Source organism: Dipodomys merriami, unplaced genomic scaffold (assembly GCF_024711535.1).
Source record: "Dipodomys merriami isolate MVZ:Mamm:240054 unplaced genomic scaffold, mDipMer1.0.p SCAF_194, whole genome shotgun sequence".
Classification (NCBI taxonomy): Eukaryota; Metazoa; Chordata; class Mammalia; order Rodentia; family Heteromyidae; genus Dipodomys; species Dipodomys merriami.
In genome coordinates, this window is record NW_027203315.1 from 547,501 (window position 1) to 564,392 (window position 16,892).

Sequence of the window (16,892 nt, forward strand, 5' to 3'; positions counted from 1 at the left end):
CAGTAAGATTTGATTTCTGGGTGAAAGACTTTCCACACACATTACATTCATAAGGTTTCTTTCCTGTATGTGCTTTCTGGTGGACAATAAGGTTTGACTTCCAGGCAAAAGATATTGTACACATGTTACATTCATAAGGTTTCTCTCTTGTGTGTCTTCTCTGGTGGACAGTAAGGTTTGACTTATGAGTGAAAGACTTTCCACACAAATTACATTCATAAGGTCTCTCTCCTGTGTGTGTTCTCTGGTGGGGAGTAAGGCGTTCCTTCCTGGTGAATGACTTTCCACACATGTTACATTCATATGGTTTGTTTCCTGTGTGTATTCTCTGGTGGACAGTAAGGGATGACTTCCAGGTGAAAGATTTTCCACACATGCTACATTTATAAGGTTTCTCTCCTGTATGTATTCCCTGGTGGACAGTAAGGTTTGACTTCTGTGTGAAAGACTTTCTACACACGTTACATTCATAAGGTTTCTTTTCTGTGTGTGTTCTCTGGTGGACAGTAAGTTGTACCTTCTTAGGGAAAGACTTTCCACACACATTACATTCATATGGTTTCTTTCCTGTTTGTTTATTCTGGTGGACAGTAAGCTTTGCTTTCTTGGTGAAAGATTTTCCACACATGTTATATTCATAAGGTATCTCTCCTGTATATGTTCTCTGAGGGACAGTAAGGTGTGTCCTCTGGGTATGGGTAAAAGAGTTTTCACATTGTCTACATTCTTCAACAACAGGAGTCACACCAGGACTATATGCAGCATACATCTTACAAGGTTCACTGTAGACGCCCATGTTCTGACACCCAGTGATCTTTTTTGTTCTTATCCCTAAGGACTTCCCATTATTCTTAATCAGTTCTGACTTCTGTTTTGAGCTCAAATTAAAAGTTTTTATAAATCTCACTTGTTCCTCCCCTGTGTTACTATTCATGACTGCTACTTCAGAGAGATATTCACTGTAATTTTCCTCTATTTCTTGGACATCTAAAATGAATTGCAGAAAAATAGACAAAAACAAAAATGAGATCCATAAATTCCTTAATGTAAAGATATTTTCTCCCATTCTGGTGTGAGATTTTTAAATATCAAAGCATTGTTTTATGCAGAATATGTAGTTTTCTCCACAATGTTGTAATTAAGAAAGTAGTACTAACATTTTAAAATGGAAATCAATGTTTTTCTGTATTTCAGATTTTTCCCTTTCTCTCAAGGAAATATTTATTCAATTTATACATCTACATACTCTTAATGCTTGGATTCTGAATCTCACTCTATGCCCAGCACCACTGACAAGAAATAGTCCTCATCAGAAGATAGCATACTCCTATTTTCCTCCTACCTGCATAGTACTAGTTTAAAAGAAAATGAGACCTCCTTTCCTACATTTCTCATTGTCTTTTTCTCTTTAAAAATGACTAAAGACAAAGAGAATTGCTAACATTAACTATACTAGCACACCAAATTCACTTTGTCTCCACATTAATTCTGGATTGACAATTCCTTGAGACAAAGGATCACCTAGGTCGTTGCCAGACATGACTCAGGGGCACTAGAAATGCTATTGCTCGATACAGCTGAAGATAAACATACCAACTGGGCTGTGAACCCAACACCACCATTCAAGATGATTTATCTCACCTGTGAAATTCATGTCTGAGGCTTCTCTTGTCCATGGTTCTGTGTAGTGACCGTCTACTCGAACAGCGAGGAAAAACGACCACCACACCAGGAGTCTTCTCAGATCACGCTTTATTGGAGAGCCTTTTAGTTGTAGGAGAGCTTGGGCGCGAGAGAGCGTGCACCCGAAACACAGCCGCTTATACAGGAGAATCGGAACGCGGGTCTTTCTATTGTTGGTCGCCTGCCTTTCACCGTCACCAGGTGTCATGGGATTGGCTGGGGGCTCTACCTGGCTCGTGCACGCGCACAGCCCAGGCCTCCCACCAAGCACCGTCTGGGGTGGAAACCTCAAAGCTGCAAGGGAGTGGGCGGAGTCTCGCCTCGGCTCCCTACAGTTCTGCACCTTGCTCCAGCTTGACAATCAATTTAGGTTTAGGAACACAGGGCCCTGTGATTAAGAAATAGTGGAGAACTATTTCTCTTGCTGGGTCATCATTGCTGTAAGATCTCAGGCATCCCATTCACGAGGTTGCTCCTAAATCTTCTTTCTCAATTATTCACAACTCCATGGTGGACTTTCCCCCAGCTTTGGGTATATTTTGCCAATTGGGTGGCTTGAACTAAGCTCTTTTGCTCAAAGCTAGCATTCTACTAGTTTGAGTCTTGGCTACATTTCTAGTTTTTGAATGGTTAATTGGAGATTAGAGTCTCATGTTCATTTTTCTGCAATTGCTGGTTTCAAACCAAAATCTTCAGATTTTAGGTTCCAGAGTATCTAGGATTCCAAGCTTGAAGCACTGCACCCTATGTCAGGTTTGGCTTACAAATACACACTTTCAACTACGGATTTCCAGATCATACTTGCAGTAGTAATGTATGTTCTACTGTAGACTGTAGATCAATATATAATAATCACTTCAAGTTTGGGAAGTCAGTCTCCTATTAGTGGAACATAGTTTAGAAATTTTGTCTAACTACTGATTTTCCTTCTTAAAGAATGAGAATAAAATTAGCTCTTGAGTTACATATAATAAAATTGAAGTTTCCCTTAGAAAGAAATGACATTTCCCTTGGACTGGAATCTTATACCTAAATAACATAAGTAGTCTAATGTCTAGGAAAATAAAACCACTTGATCTTCCAAGTAAAAATGACCTTTGCTCACCCAAGGACATGAGGTTGCTATAGGTCTCCAGCATTACATCTCTATGAAGGGCCCTCTGACCAGGATCCAGCTCCTGCCACTCCTTCCAGGTGAAGTTCACAGCCACATCGTTAAATGATATCAGCTTCTGTAATGGTACATTTCCTTCAAGAAATTAGACCTGGGTCATGAGAATTCCAAACTGCAATTTCATTATGCTGCATGTATGCTTTTGTGTTACATAAAATGTTTGTAGCTTGCTGTGTTATCTATTCACTGGGAGGATTAAATAGCAAATTAAAAATACTTGACAATATATAAACCCGGTCATTAAAATACAAAGATTTGCAGTGGGCTTGTGGCTTATGCCTGTAGTCCTAGCTACTCAGGAGGCTGAGGTCTGAGGTTTGTGGTTCAAAGCCAAGCCAGGCAGGAAAGTCCATGAGACTCTTATCTCCAATAAACCACCAGAAAACTGAAAGTAGCACCTTGACTTAAGGGGTTGAACACTCACCTTGACCTGAAGAGCTGAGGGACAGAAACCAGGCCAAGAATTTAAGCCCCAAGACTGTGAAAAATTTAGTTTCTGTAATCATGCAAACACATTTCTGCTGCTAGCAATAGAGACAAGATAAAAATTCTAAGGAGATAATAATCTGGCATGACAACATTAATTTTAAGGGGGTGTCTGAAAGATTATATTACCATATTTTTATAAACTTTTAGTACATATGAGGGTACAAATGAATTAAACAAATATTTTTTCCTGCATTTACATATTCTGCATCACCTAAACCCTATTTGCATCTTCAGTTAACAAGCTCTCTCATCAGCAAGCATAACACATTCAGGACATCACATAGAATACATAGCACATTAGTAGATCTATGAAAAGTACAGTGTCCACAGGAATGTTAAAAACAGTAACAGTACTCCAGAATGTAGCTAATGATTTATTTGGCCCTTAATAGTTTTTAGTTCCTACATAAAAATATCATAGGCGAATCATGTTGGGTTTAAATACAAAATATTGAAATGTGGTCATAGATACCTGTTATTAACTTCCTATGTAAAAAAGAACTGCTACCATGAAGTTTTGTAAACTTTGCCTACACTCTACTATATACAATATAGGTGAGAGGGGAATAAAATGTTCCTTGACAAGATTTTCATTTTAATAGGCCTTCATGGAAGGTGGAGGCAAATTTATACAGGCTCAAGGAACACTGAAGATAAAAAAATGATAAATATAACCAAATGATCAAATGTGCAACATATTCCTCAGTCATTTCTCCAGTAGATCCCTAAGGATATACTTCTACTTGTGTTAGTTAATAGCAAAATTCCTCAGAGATTAAAATCAATTACTGAGCAAACATCTGTGACATTTTACAACAAGTGATATTTCTAATAGAGAAAACTTAGTCACTGTATTATTATTATTATTTTTTTTTATCAAAACCAGTTCCTATCTTATACTGGCAGTGAATTAAAATATTCAAAAGCAGTGGGATGGAAAAACAAAACTGAATACCACATCAAATGAACTTAGACCAAAGATAACAGAATCAGGAGAAATCAAATTTTCTTATATTGTAACATTTGGGGGAAGGAAGAACTTTTCTGTAGGAAACTCTAAAGTTGAGCTGAAGGGGAAAAGGTTTGAGAGGTTGGAATTCCAGCCTGACAGCACTGACAGCATTGAGAGCTGGCTGCAGAAGTGTTAAAAGAGAATTCTGGAGAGGGTTAAGAGACTGGAGGGCAGGCCTTTTCCTTACTGTTGGAAAGATAGCATCTGAAACTGAGCTACTGTTGACCTTGAAGGCTAGGTAAGGTTAACTTCATGTCTGCATTTTTTCTGGGCAGCACTCTTTTGTCTCAGGTGAATAAGGAAACATGTATCTCTCCAAAAAGTTGTGGCTCTGATTGTAATAATAATATAGATACTTCATTATTGCATGTTATCAATGGTAACCTTCCCTGTGTGAACTTAAACAACTGTGCTTGCTTGCTGGCACCCAGGGACCAAGTGTCAGAGAGCCTCCGGACCCCTGCTTTACCCTATCTGTTTATGTTTTTGTGTTTCTCTAATCATCTTTATTTCTGGAATCCTGAGAATTCTATAGGAAACAATTTTTCCTATGTAATGGGAAAGAAAAACGTCAATCATAAGAACGACTTCAGCAAAGTAAAACTGATCACAAAGAATAACTAGTTCCCAGATAGATCATTTGAAGAAAAGAAACAACTGAGAGACACATGGCAGAAAGAGGGAATGGGAAAAGTAAGAAAAAATCATAGAAAGATAGATACAAAGAGAAAGAGAAAAATAGCCAATACTATTGGGTAGAAAATCAAGAAATAGTAGGAAATCAAGAATTAAAGAGAGAAAACAGAGCAAAAAAAATCTTCTGAGGGTACTTTAGAAAACAAACAGAAATTTGTAGAAAGACCATAAAATTCAGCATCAAATATAGCCTAAGCTTCAAGTAAGGCCAAGACCATGAAGTAGTCCAAGAACTATATATGGAGAGTAATATAAGTACATATAGGTTAATCATTCCTTAAGAACACACGCAGCAGTGAGTGACCACACTATTTCAGCAATTCCAGGAAAATTTCATTGAGATAGTTTAATTTTTCTCATGAAGATGTGATCTGGTTCCAATCTATCCTTCACCTTCCATGAGATGTTCCTGCTTAGTGTCATTACATCACATAACAAGATTGACTACATTTTCTAACAACACAAAACCTAGACATCTGAAGCAAAGCTGCATTCAACTTAGAAAGAATATAAGCATTTAACCTGCTAAATCTACAAGCAATATTTATCTGCTAAATCTACAAGCCATCTTTGTCTGATTTATGAATATGTTCCTGAGGCTGAATCTGTGTGGTTGTATTGTTTTTAATTCTTGGACATCTCTAGGTTCATATGATGGAATGCAAAACAAATGAGAAACATAAAAACAACTCACCAGAGATCCATTCATTCTTTCTTGCTGCTGACAATGAACAGAAGATTCTGGAAGCATGGCTGGAATATAAGGCAAATGATGTTTTCAGAAAAGAATGTGTGGGATTTTTGCCCCAGAATTTTCTCTTGCAAATATGATATGTGGGCTGGAAAAGCATAAAGCCTTCTTATGATAAGAATCTTTAATGTTTCAAGCAGAGCATTAAAGTCTCCAATAAACATAAATCCAGTCCATTTCCTGGTAGATAGATATTAGTAAAGCAAATAATTTCTATTTTTATATACATAATACATTCGTAAAAATGAATGTTCCCACAAAAACCATAGAATAATTGAAAGCAAAAATATATCACATTTCCACTAAAAGTAGTTATTGCTTAATATACTTCAGGATGTAGGAACTGCTTTTTTTAATGCAAAGGTATCCTAGAAATCCATTGGATTTTGTGTTCTACCTCATTCATTTACATACTTAAACACCAGAGAAAGCGTGTATGATGTAACTCAGTAGTTTTCCCCCAAAGTTATAGAGAAAAATATATACAGAATATATTTCTTGGGTTATAATATTTAAATAACGGTTGTCAAATGGCACATTTCACTGTACCCATTGCACACCTATGCAATGACTTGCAATTTGCCATTTAACATGCTTTGGACAAAGGGACATGAGTAAAGATGAGGTAAACCCAGGTTTTAAAAGTCCCTAATGCTCACTTTCTTAAACAGTCATGGGAAGAACCTGGGCCATCCTAAAGATACAACATAAAATATTCAATATAGGAGTGACACACCTGAATATAGGTGACATCTACAAAGCATACAACCTTGAGTAAGACATATTACCTCAAGTTTTCTCCTGTGATTGTTCTTTTTTTTTTTTTTTGTTGGTTGTGGGGCTTGAACTCTGGGCCTGGGCGCTGTCCCTCAGCTCTTCAGCTCAAGGCGAGCGCTCTACCACTTGAGCTACAGTGCCACTTCCGGTTTTCTGGTGGTTTATTGGAGATAGGAGTCTCATGGTCTCTCCTGTCCGGGCTGGCTTTGAACCGCGATCCTCAGATCTCAGCCTCCTGAGTAGCTAGGATTACAGGCGTGAGCCACCAGCGCCCGGCTGTGATTTTTCTTATAAGGTCAATTGTCCCTGAACTACCAGAGCTAGCATTAGCAAATCCATACATGGGACATTTAAGATAAGAATGCATGATTACATACTAAAAATCATAGTGGTAACAGTCTGAATAAATTAGCAAGAAGAAGATTAGGGTCTAGTACATGAATAGATACTTTCAGTCATAACAATTACACCACCATCGCAAACCACAGCCTCAGGTACACTTTGAAATCTACGCTCTGGCTTATTCCCAAAGCCAGCTCATCACGAGTCCTATAAATTAGTTTCAATCTTGCAACAACACAAAGTGATTGAGAGTGGTGTAGGAAAGAGTACCACGTGAATCTGGTGCTCAGGGAAGTAGCACCAATTTTTGCATAAGGCAAGGGAAGCTAGCAACATCTTCCCATTCCTTTGCTTTTCTGCTTCTGTTCTTCAGGGCTTCTCAGAATTGAAAAGGTCTGTCCATTTAGGATGGAGATTCCTATTCATAAGTACTCTTCTTTGAAAATTTCTAGGCTTTATTCCTAAAAATACAGGACCAGCACTCACTACTCCAATATCCCATGTACAACTGTCTCTAGAAACAGGGTCGTGTACAAACACCTGTGAACTCAAGCCAGGAGACTAAAATCTCAAGCCAAACAGATTAAAATGTCTCTAGGAGAAACAACACAGAAGCCCCAAATACAACTGCAATATAAGAGGACTCAAGGCAGGCACACACCTCACAATTTCACTAGAATTCTTCCTGTACTCCTCTTATACCTGGGCAAAGCAAATAAAGTCACATGGGTTAACAAAAGAATCCCTTGGTCTTGGAGTACAAAAGGAAATCTCTTGGGCTCTCCTCATCTGGACAATCACCCAGCTTGTTCTCAGACATTTGGGAACCAGGTTCTTGCATCTGAAGGCCCAGACACTAATGGCAGCACAAACTCCTGAACCTCTAGCAAATTATCACCCCAGACTGGAGAAAAGCATGTAGGGGGAAGTAGGCACTTTGGCTCAAGTGTAAAGCTCTCCCTCTGAGCTGAGGAGCTCAGGAATGGTGCTTGCAGGCCCAGAGTTCAAGCCCCACGACCAACCAAAAAAACAGAAACAGAAAAAGAAAAACAAAACCGTGGAGAGTAGACTCCCACAGCAATCGCACAGTTCCTACCTGACATCAGTTCCAAAGCCTGAGATTTCTTCAAGTTACAGCTCCAAAGATCCACTGCACAGAGCTGGGGGCTGGCCTCTTGGTTCCCACTATGGAAGGCCAAACTGTACTTGAGGGTACTTTGAGCAACACGGAAAGGAAAGAAAATCGGGAACAGGCCAACTTAAAACACCTGTGGTGGGCGGGGAGACGCATGCGCAACAGGAACTGCTGCTCCACCTATGCCCAACAACAACAAAAAAACCCAGTATTTTCAAACAAAATGTCCTCCATAGAGACTACAATTCCCACAATGCTCAGCGCACCCTGCTACACCCCTGATCACAAGAGTCCTTGGATACATTGGGACTTTTGTCTCCTTGCTGTGGGAACTAAGCTGAGTTTCTTCTTGATAACCACTGTTTCCTCTTGAATATTTTTTTTGGTGGTGTCTGGTCGTGGGGTCTGAACTCTGGGCCTGGGCGCTGTCCCTCAGCTCTTCAGCTCAAGGCTAGCACTCTACCACTTGAGCCACAGTGCCACTTCTGGCTTTTTTCTTATATGGTGCTGAGGAATCGAACCCAGGGCCTCGAGCATGCAAGGTAAGTGCTCTACCACTGAGCCACCTTCCCAGCCCCATGTTTCCTCTTGAATATTTAAGACCAACCAAAAAATGGAAATATAGGGGGAGAATTGGATACATTGGCTTTTTGATTCTTTGTTCTAATAATGAAATTGAGGTTATGAGACTGCCTTGCTTATACCTTTCTTTTTGTTCAATGCTTGCGTTCTGCTGAATGTAAATTATATTTCTGTTTTGTTTTACATTGTTTAATACCTCCCCTTTCATCTTTCAAAGGTACTCACAGACACTGAACTTATACCTGGTTCATTTCTCATTGCTCCAATGTATACACTGGCATAAGATAGAAAGATTGTTAGGTAGATATGCAGCATAATCCTTGTTGATTTGGATTTTGCAAAATCTAACAATTAATTTTCCAGAAACTCCCCAATTCTATCTATTAAATCAAAGTTTTTGGTTGTTTCTTTATTTTGCATTTCACTTAAGGGTTTTATTTTTTTTTCTTTTTGCTGTTAGTCCTGTGGCTTGAACTCAGAGCTTGGGCTCTGTCTGTGAGCAGTGCTGTGCTCTATTTGCATTTCCTTTAAAAATTTCTTCAGGTAAGTGGTGCAAAGTTTCCTCACAGGGATTCTTAAGAACATGGCACATCACCTCCGTTTCCCTTCAAAGAGATGGTTTGGGAGGTCAGGCTGAATGCAGGTGAGATAGAAGGGTGAAGTTTAGGGTAGGTCTATGTTGATGTGAAGCTTGATGACTTGCAAACCAGTCTGCATTTGTCTTTTCATTTTGCATGTGAAAAACTCTTTAGAATTCTTACCTCTTCTCTGATCCTGAAAGTTCCTCTCAATAGCTTTAGGCTACATATCTTGGGGACCTCAGACTTGTCTTCTCAGACCTTATCCATTAAACTGTGGAATAAATCTTTTGTCTCCTGCCTCAGTCCCATCAGAGCACAAGTAAGGCTCAGAGGGCCGACGGGATGATAATGAAGGAGACAGAGAAATGGCTGATGGTACAATTCTGTTTATTCTAGCAAAAGCTCAGCAACATACACATTCTAATTTCTCTGTTTTTTTTTTGGGAGGGGGGATCCAGTCGTGGGGCCTGAACTCTGAGCCTGGGCGCAGTCCCAGCTCTTCAGCTCAAGGCTAGCGCTCTACCACTTGAGCCACAGCGCCACTTCCGGCTACTTTCTATATTTCTCAAATGCTTGTATAATATTAGTCTAGATCCACTGTGCCAAAAAGTGCAAACAGCACATATCTTTCCTCACTCTATTTCAATCCATCTTTTCCAACAAAGCCTCCCTTCAGTTAAAGCCCCAGGCCAAACACTACAGCACACACTTCCTCAAACCAAGAAAGGGCAAGGACTTGCAATCCTGAGGTTAGGAGTCAATGGCCCTGAGGCATTTGCTCACATTTTGCCTGCTCCTGGCAGGCACCCCAGGGTCTGCAACAGTCTCCCTCTCTCTCATCAGAGAACCTGCACTTGTCTCTTAGGAGTTTATTGTGATTTTTGGTGATCCTTTACATACATCATAATTGGGAAGGATTGATTGGAAAGTTTCACGCCTGATTTTAATTCTCCAGTATTATGGGTTTTCCATGTCTCTTTTGTGGACCTGAACTATTCCTCATGAAAATGGGAATCAAAGGGCATATTTGGATGTATAGACTTCTACTTAAAAAGCACCTCTAACAATATACAGAGAAAATAATTTCATTCTGTAAAAGTAAATTCCTGAGACAAGGAGATAAGAATCAGGTAAAAACTGAGGTGCTTCCAAGACTACCTGTGAAATGTAATTTTCATTGTTCAACCCTACATTTGTGATGAATTTCTTTATTCTTTTATCCTTTTCTTTTTTCTTTTTTTCTTTTTTTTGGTCATGCCACTTAAACTGTGAGCTTGGGAGCCATTCCTCAGCTCTTCAGCTCAAGTCAAGTGCTCTACATTGTGAGCCACAGCACCACTTCTGGTTTTCTGGTGGTCACAGACATTGCTGCCCAGGCTGACTTTGGACCTCGATCCTTAGGTTTCAGCCTTTTGAACAGCTAGGATTAAAGACATGAGGCATGAGCCAGAGCTTGCATTTCTTTTGTTTTATGTCCCAACCCTGGGGCTTGAACTCAGTGCCTAGACACTGTCCCTGAATTTTTGCTCAAGACTAGCACCCTACTACTTGAGCCACAATTCCACATTCTGCTTTTTCTGTGTATGTGGTACTGAGGACTTGAACCCAGGGCTTCAGGTATGTTAGGTAAGCACTCTACCACTGCTGTGAGCCAGCCACAACACCAGCAGTGATCCGGAAGAACAAGGGGATGATAATGGAAGAGACAGAGAGAAGGCCAATAATGAATCTCTCTTTATTCCAGGAACAGCCTTAGCTATAGACACTTCCCTATCTGTCCAGTGCTTGCGTCACATTGTTCCAGGACTCCATGGGCCCACAACTGCAGGTCATATGCATCCTTCCTCATTCTAGTTCAACCTTTGTCCACCAAACTCCCACTGGTAAGGCCTCCAGGCCCAGAAGCTAAAAGGAACACACCCTCCTATGAAAAGGGCAAGTATTTATAGTCCTGAAGGTTGGAGTCAGTGGTTGTGGAACTTTGGCTCACACCTTGCCAGCTCCTGGCACCTCTGGGTCTGCAACAGGTCCACCTTTTTATTTTGTAAATTGAGCAAGTGTCTATTTGCCTGAATCTGGAAAAAGCTGCAGTTCTGGAAGAATGGAAGAAAAAGGAATACCAAAACAAGAAAATGCCGAAGAAATGGTAAAAAGGAGTGCTATTTCCCAGGTTGAATCGCTGCAGGTAATGGAGAACTGACGCAGCTAATTCTGCAGGGTGTGCTACCTATAGGGTGGAGTGACCAATATCAGATTTCTGACCCTGAAGCTGCATAATGTCTAAGCTTAAATTATCAAAGGAACAGATTCCTCCAATATGTCACTGGATATTGGTCCAAGTCATATTTCCATCTTATTTAAGAGGGATAACACAGATGTACTAACCAGTAGCATGACACATCAGTTTTAACTGGGTCTTTAGCAGGTCTACCTGATTATCAACATACATCATTGCTGTTTCCTAATCATGAAACATATCACAATCTTTTTATCTACAACCACCTTCATCCACGGGCACCAGAAACATATCAAGCTAAAGTATTAACATGTTGTGCTGTATATATGGTTTGGATAAGGTTCACAGCAGAATCAGTAGCTCTAGCAAGAACATTAAGGGTAGCAATAGTGGTAGCAACCAATATTCCCCAAAATCTGCAGCTATGGTTAACAGCCCTCTAAATATCAATAGCAAAAGAGACCCAAACTTATTATACCATCATGGTTCTATCAACTGAACAGGCAACATAAGTTAAGGTGATTGCATAGTAATCTCAGAGTATTTATGCAGTTAGTGAGAACAAAACTGTTCTCTGCAAGAGGCATCAAAAACCACCCCACCCTTGAAAACCATACCCAGCCCAACTAACATCATGTATGCATACATAACACAAGCCCGCACAATAAATGATACAAAACCATGAAACAGGACAAGTCTCTGAAACAGAGGTATGGGTTGGAGAGAGACATTAGTCCAAATAGGCCTCAGCAGCAGCCAGTTGCAGATGTCAGGGTAAGCTTTTCCAAACAGGCTGACAAACATGGGGGCCAGCAAGGTACCACTGATCCTGTCACTCCTCTAAGCCCAGTCCCGCAGTGCATATTGGGAGACTTCCACCACCAGAACAGTGGACAAGATGTGAAATCCGCAGGCTCTCCATAATCCACAGGCCCTCCATGGTGATGGATCAGAGCAACAACAGGAATCACTGGGCATAGTGGAACCCAAGGGTGGTGCACCACATCCCCTGCCAAAGGAATTCTACAAGTGTTAAGCATAAGCTCCATCTTTTTCCATTAGTTCAACTTTTGCTCCAGAGGAAGTCAGAGCCATAATCTATCCCTGAATACCTTATCATACTTGTACCTTCTACCTCAGGACTTGCAGCAGTCAATCATTGAAATGAATGAAGGTTATAATATTTGTATAACAAATAGAGACTTACATCCGTGAGCAATGAACAATTCAAAAATAATGTAGGAAGTAAATTCTATTTATACGAGTATGATGAACTTAATACTTAGAAATGAATGTTTGAAAAATGTACCCTTGAACAATGAAAACTATGCAACACAGCTAGTCTAGGAAGAACTCATTTTTAAATGATCCTTATCTCCTTGCCTCTCAGGAAGTTATTTTTAACTTTTACAGAAAGAATGTATTATTTTTCCTTCATATTATAGGTGCTCCAAAGTTGACGTCTATACATCAAAATATGCCTCACGATTTCCATTTTCATGAGGAATAGCTCACATCCACTAAAAGAGGCATGGAAAACCCATGCACTGGAGGACTGAATATCAGGCATGAATATTTCCTACACAATCCTTCCCAGTCATGATGTGGGGAAAGGATATCAACAATCACAACAAATCCTTAAGAGACAAGCTTAGGATGTCTGATATGAGGGAGGGAGACAAAAGTTTTATGCCACAGTGTAATGGATACAGTCTGAAAAGACAAGTCTGATGACTCGTAGATATGTAGACTAGAGTTGCTGGCAGAAACTTCTAGGATCAGAGAAGAGGTAGAAAATCAAAACAAAACAGGATATGCAAAACAGAAAAGTAAAAGCAGACTGGTTTGGGGGAAGTGATCAAGCTTCACATGAACATAGACCTGCCCTAAACTCTACCTCCACCCACATTCACCCTGATCACCCTAGACAAACATTTTTTTGCAGCGTCTTGGAGGAGGAGTACCTTTTTCTAAGAAACCCTGGGAGCAAACTTTTCACTAGTTTCCTGAAGCAATTAACAAAAGAAAGGCAAGTAGAGCACAGCAAATGCTCACAGACAGTGCCCATGCCCTGAGTTCAAGCCACAGGACCAACAACAAAAGGAGGAAAAAAAAATTTTGAAGGATAGGCAAATTTCAGATACAAAAAACCAAAAACGTCTTAAAATTTCATAGATGGAATTTGGGAGTTTCTGGGAAAGTAAAGAGGAGAGTATGACAAATCAATTTAATTCAAAGTTTATAAAGTATGTCTTCCTTAAAATTCTGCTAATTTTATTCCAGTGTGTATATATATATAATGTATACATTTGTGTATGTATATATATATATATACTTGTATATATATATGTGTGTGTGTGTGTGTATATATATATATATATATATATATATATATATATGAAAAAGAGGAAATGATCCCAGAATCAATCAGTTAAGTATCTGTAAATACCTGATCATGTGGTTTGAACTCTGGGCCTGAGCAGTATCCCTGAGTTCTTCCCCTCAAGGTGAGCTCTCCACAACTTGAGCCACAAGGCCACTCCCATTTTTCTGGTGGTTAATTACAGATAAAGCTCATGAACTTTCCTGCCCGAGCTGGCTTTGGACCAGCATCCTCAGATCTCTGCCTCCTGAGTACCTAGGATTACAGGCATGAGCCACTGGCACCCAGCTGCAAATACCTTTTTAAAGTGAGAGAGGAGGTATTCAAATTTTTTCTTCAGGTAAGGGGTAGGTTTATTCAGTAGACCTGCTGGGACCAGGCAAGGTTGGCACTCCACGTGGCTGGGAAAGGCCTGGGAAAGAGAGAGAGTTGGGAAAGAGAGATGAAAGAGCTAGAAAAAAGCAGAGAGAGAGCAGAGAGCTAGAAAAGAACAGAGAGGAGATATTCAAATTTTTAAGGCAAAACAGGGACATAATTTATATTCAGAGGAACATATTCTTTGAATAAAAACATAATCAATAACCATGGAGTCTCATAGCCTCAATTACATTAATAAAACTAAGAATTAAAAAGCCAAATTAATGCTCCTAATACATTTCTTTGTTTTGGTTGATCTCACAATCTTTCAGGAGGTAAACTGATATTTCAAGAAGAAACTCACCTTAGTTCCTGCAGCTGGGAGAGAAAGGTCCCCATGCATCCATGCACACTTAGGACCAAGTGTCTGGTGCCAGTCCAAACCCTGTAACAAGCCCACTTCCTCTAGTTGAATGCATCGTATTATGGGAATTGTAGTTTCTATTGGGGCACAGATCCTTTGAAAGCTTGGAGGGGGGCCGGGGTAAGGCATCTGAGCCTCCTTGGCCACTGTTTGTTTTTTAGTTTGCAAATTTGGGTTTCTTTCCTTTTGCCTTGCTGCTGGAAGTGCAGCTTTGCACTCCATAGTCAGAACCAAAAGGTAGCAGCCCAGTGCCTCTTCTTCAGGGGAACTTGGAAGCTGTAACTTGAAGCGATCTGACTCACCAGCCAGAGTCTGCCCTTAGCATCTTTCCCCAGTCTGGGGTTGAGGATATTTTATGAGCTCATGTGTTTGTGCTGCCATTAGCACTTGTTCCTCCAGGTGCCAGAAACTGGCTCACAAACCTCTGGTTCTCTAGACAAGGAGAGTCAGGAGTTGTGCGTTTATACTCCTGAACCTAGAGATTCTGCTACTCATCCATGTGATTTTATAAACTTGCTTCTTGTGAATTGAAGCCAATGAATGGTAAACATTCCTTGAAAATGTCTTATATAAACATAGTGATCTTCTTTTCACCCTCTACACTTCCTATGGCTTTTGAAACTTTCAAAATGCTGCTGGCTCAGATATACTCCAATTAATGTATCTGTTCTTGACAAATTACAATTTCTCCACTAATATAATTAGCCTATTTTACATCACTTAAAATGAGAGAGATTGGCGGGGTAGGTGGTTCAGTGGTAGAGTGCTTGCTTTGCATGAATAAGTCCCTGGGTTTGATTCCTCAGAACTACTAAGTAGAAAAAGCTGGCAGTGCACAGTGGCTCAAGTGGTAGAGTGCTAGCTTTGAGTTTAGGAGCTAAGGAACAGTTCCCAGGCTCAGAGTTCAGGCCCCATGACCAACAAAAAAAAGAGAGAGAGAGAGACTTCCTATATATGTATTCCAAATCAATTGATAAAATATACTTTGAATACAATACAGTGCCCTTGATATGTGTGTGCTTGTCCTGATTCTTAAACTCAGTGTCTGGAAACTGAGCATGAAATTATATGGTTCAATGATAATGCACCACTTAAGCCACATCTCCACTTCCAGCTACTTTGGCTAATTTATTGGAGATAAGTTTCTCAGACATTCTTGTGCTCATGAGTTCAATTTGCTATCCTTGTAGGGATCCTTTATTTCCATCCCAGGGGACCACAAGCAGGCACAGGAGAAAGATTATTATAAGGTTTATTAGAAGGACAATATTCCAAGGAGAGGGAGCACATGCATTTGTCTCTCTTCAGGTAGCAACAGGAGCTGGGGAGCAGGAATTTAGGTAGGTGCATGCTCAGGTAGATGTGGGTAGAGAGAGGGAGTGGTCAGCAGTATGGAGGGAACTCTAGGTCTGGGAGGAGCCCAGGTCTGGTTGGAGCTGAGGAGCAAAGGTGGGGATAATACTAACTTTCCTCAGATCTCAGCCTTCTGAGTAACTAAGATTACAGCCATTAGACATGAGAGCCTAGTTAGTTACAATATCCTCTTTTAAATTCTGATTATATTCTAATAAAATAATATGAAATAGAAAACTTGACAATGTTAAGGCAGGACGTTCAGTCACTTATGTGGATGAGGATGGTCCAAATCCCAAAACAAACAGAAGATACCCCACTTTGAAATTTGTAACACTCCTCATCTTAAGTATTGTTTTTTTTTTTTTTTTTAATCGGTCATGGGGCTGGACGCTGTTCCTGAGCGATTCAGCGCAAGGCTAGTGCTCTTGAGCCATAGTGCCACTTCCAGCTTTTTCTGATTATGTGGTACTAAGGAATGGAACCCAGGGCCTCATGCATGCAAAGCAAGCACTGTACCGCTGAGCCACCTTCTCAGCTCCTCTCATCTTAAGTATTGTGAATGTGAACACTTAGCCTATAATAAATTTACTTTAAGTTTTTCAAAGTAAGAAAACATTCCTGTGATGTAGAAAAACCCAGTACTAATGTGCAAACACTGCTTTTAAAGGATTCATATTGTCTTTCCTATCAAAAACAACCTCACTGAAGTAAACAGAATAGATATTCTCTTCTTCTAAATGTCACTGCAAAGTTCATGTATTTTATATTAACAATTACCATGGTGGATAAGAGGGAAAAAAAAATCCAGAATGCTGGATAATAGAATTTCCTGTGTCATCAACCAACAAGTATAAGCAAAAACACATACTTATATAAGTAGTTTCTTTTAAATTTTATGGATCTACATTTTGGGG

The 16,892-nt window shown here is 39.9% G+C and overlaps 1 protein-coding gene across 1 annotated transcript in view; it reads right to left on the reverse strand.

Moving 5' to 3' along the window:
* LOC138831369 (zinc finger protein 665-like) overlaps positions 1-16,892 on the reverse strand; it is a 52,127-nt gene that overhangs the window by 7,880 nt on the left and 27,355 nt on the right. Inside the window, exons 6-7 of the mRNA XM_070028484.1 lie at positions 4,578-4,584; positions 1-595 (exon numbers count right to left, since the gene is read on the reverse strand). The exon at positions 1-595 is cut by the window's left edge and continues 343 nt beyond it. Of these exons, the coding sequence (XP_069884585.1) occupies positions 1-595; positions 4,578-4,584 (602 nt within the window). The remainder of the gene's footprint in view (positions 596-4,577; positions 4,585-16,892) is intronic.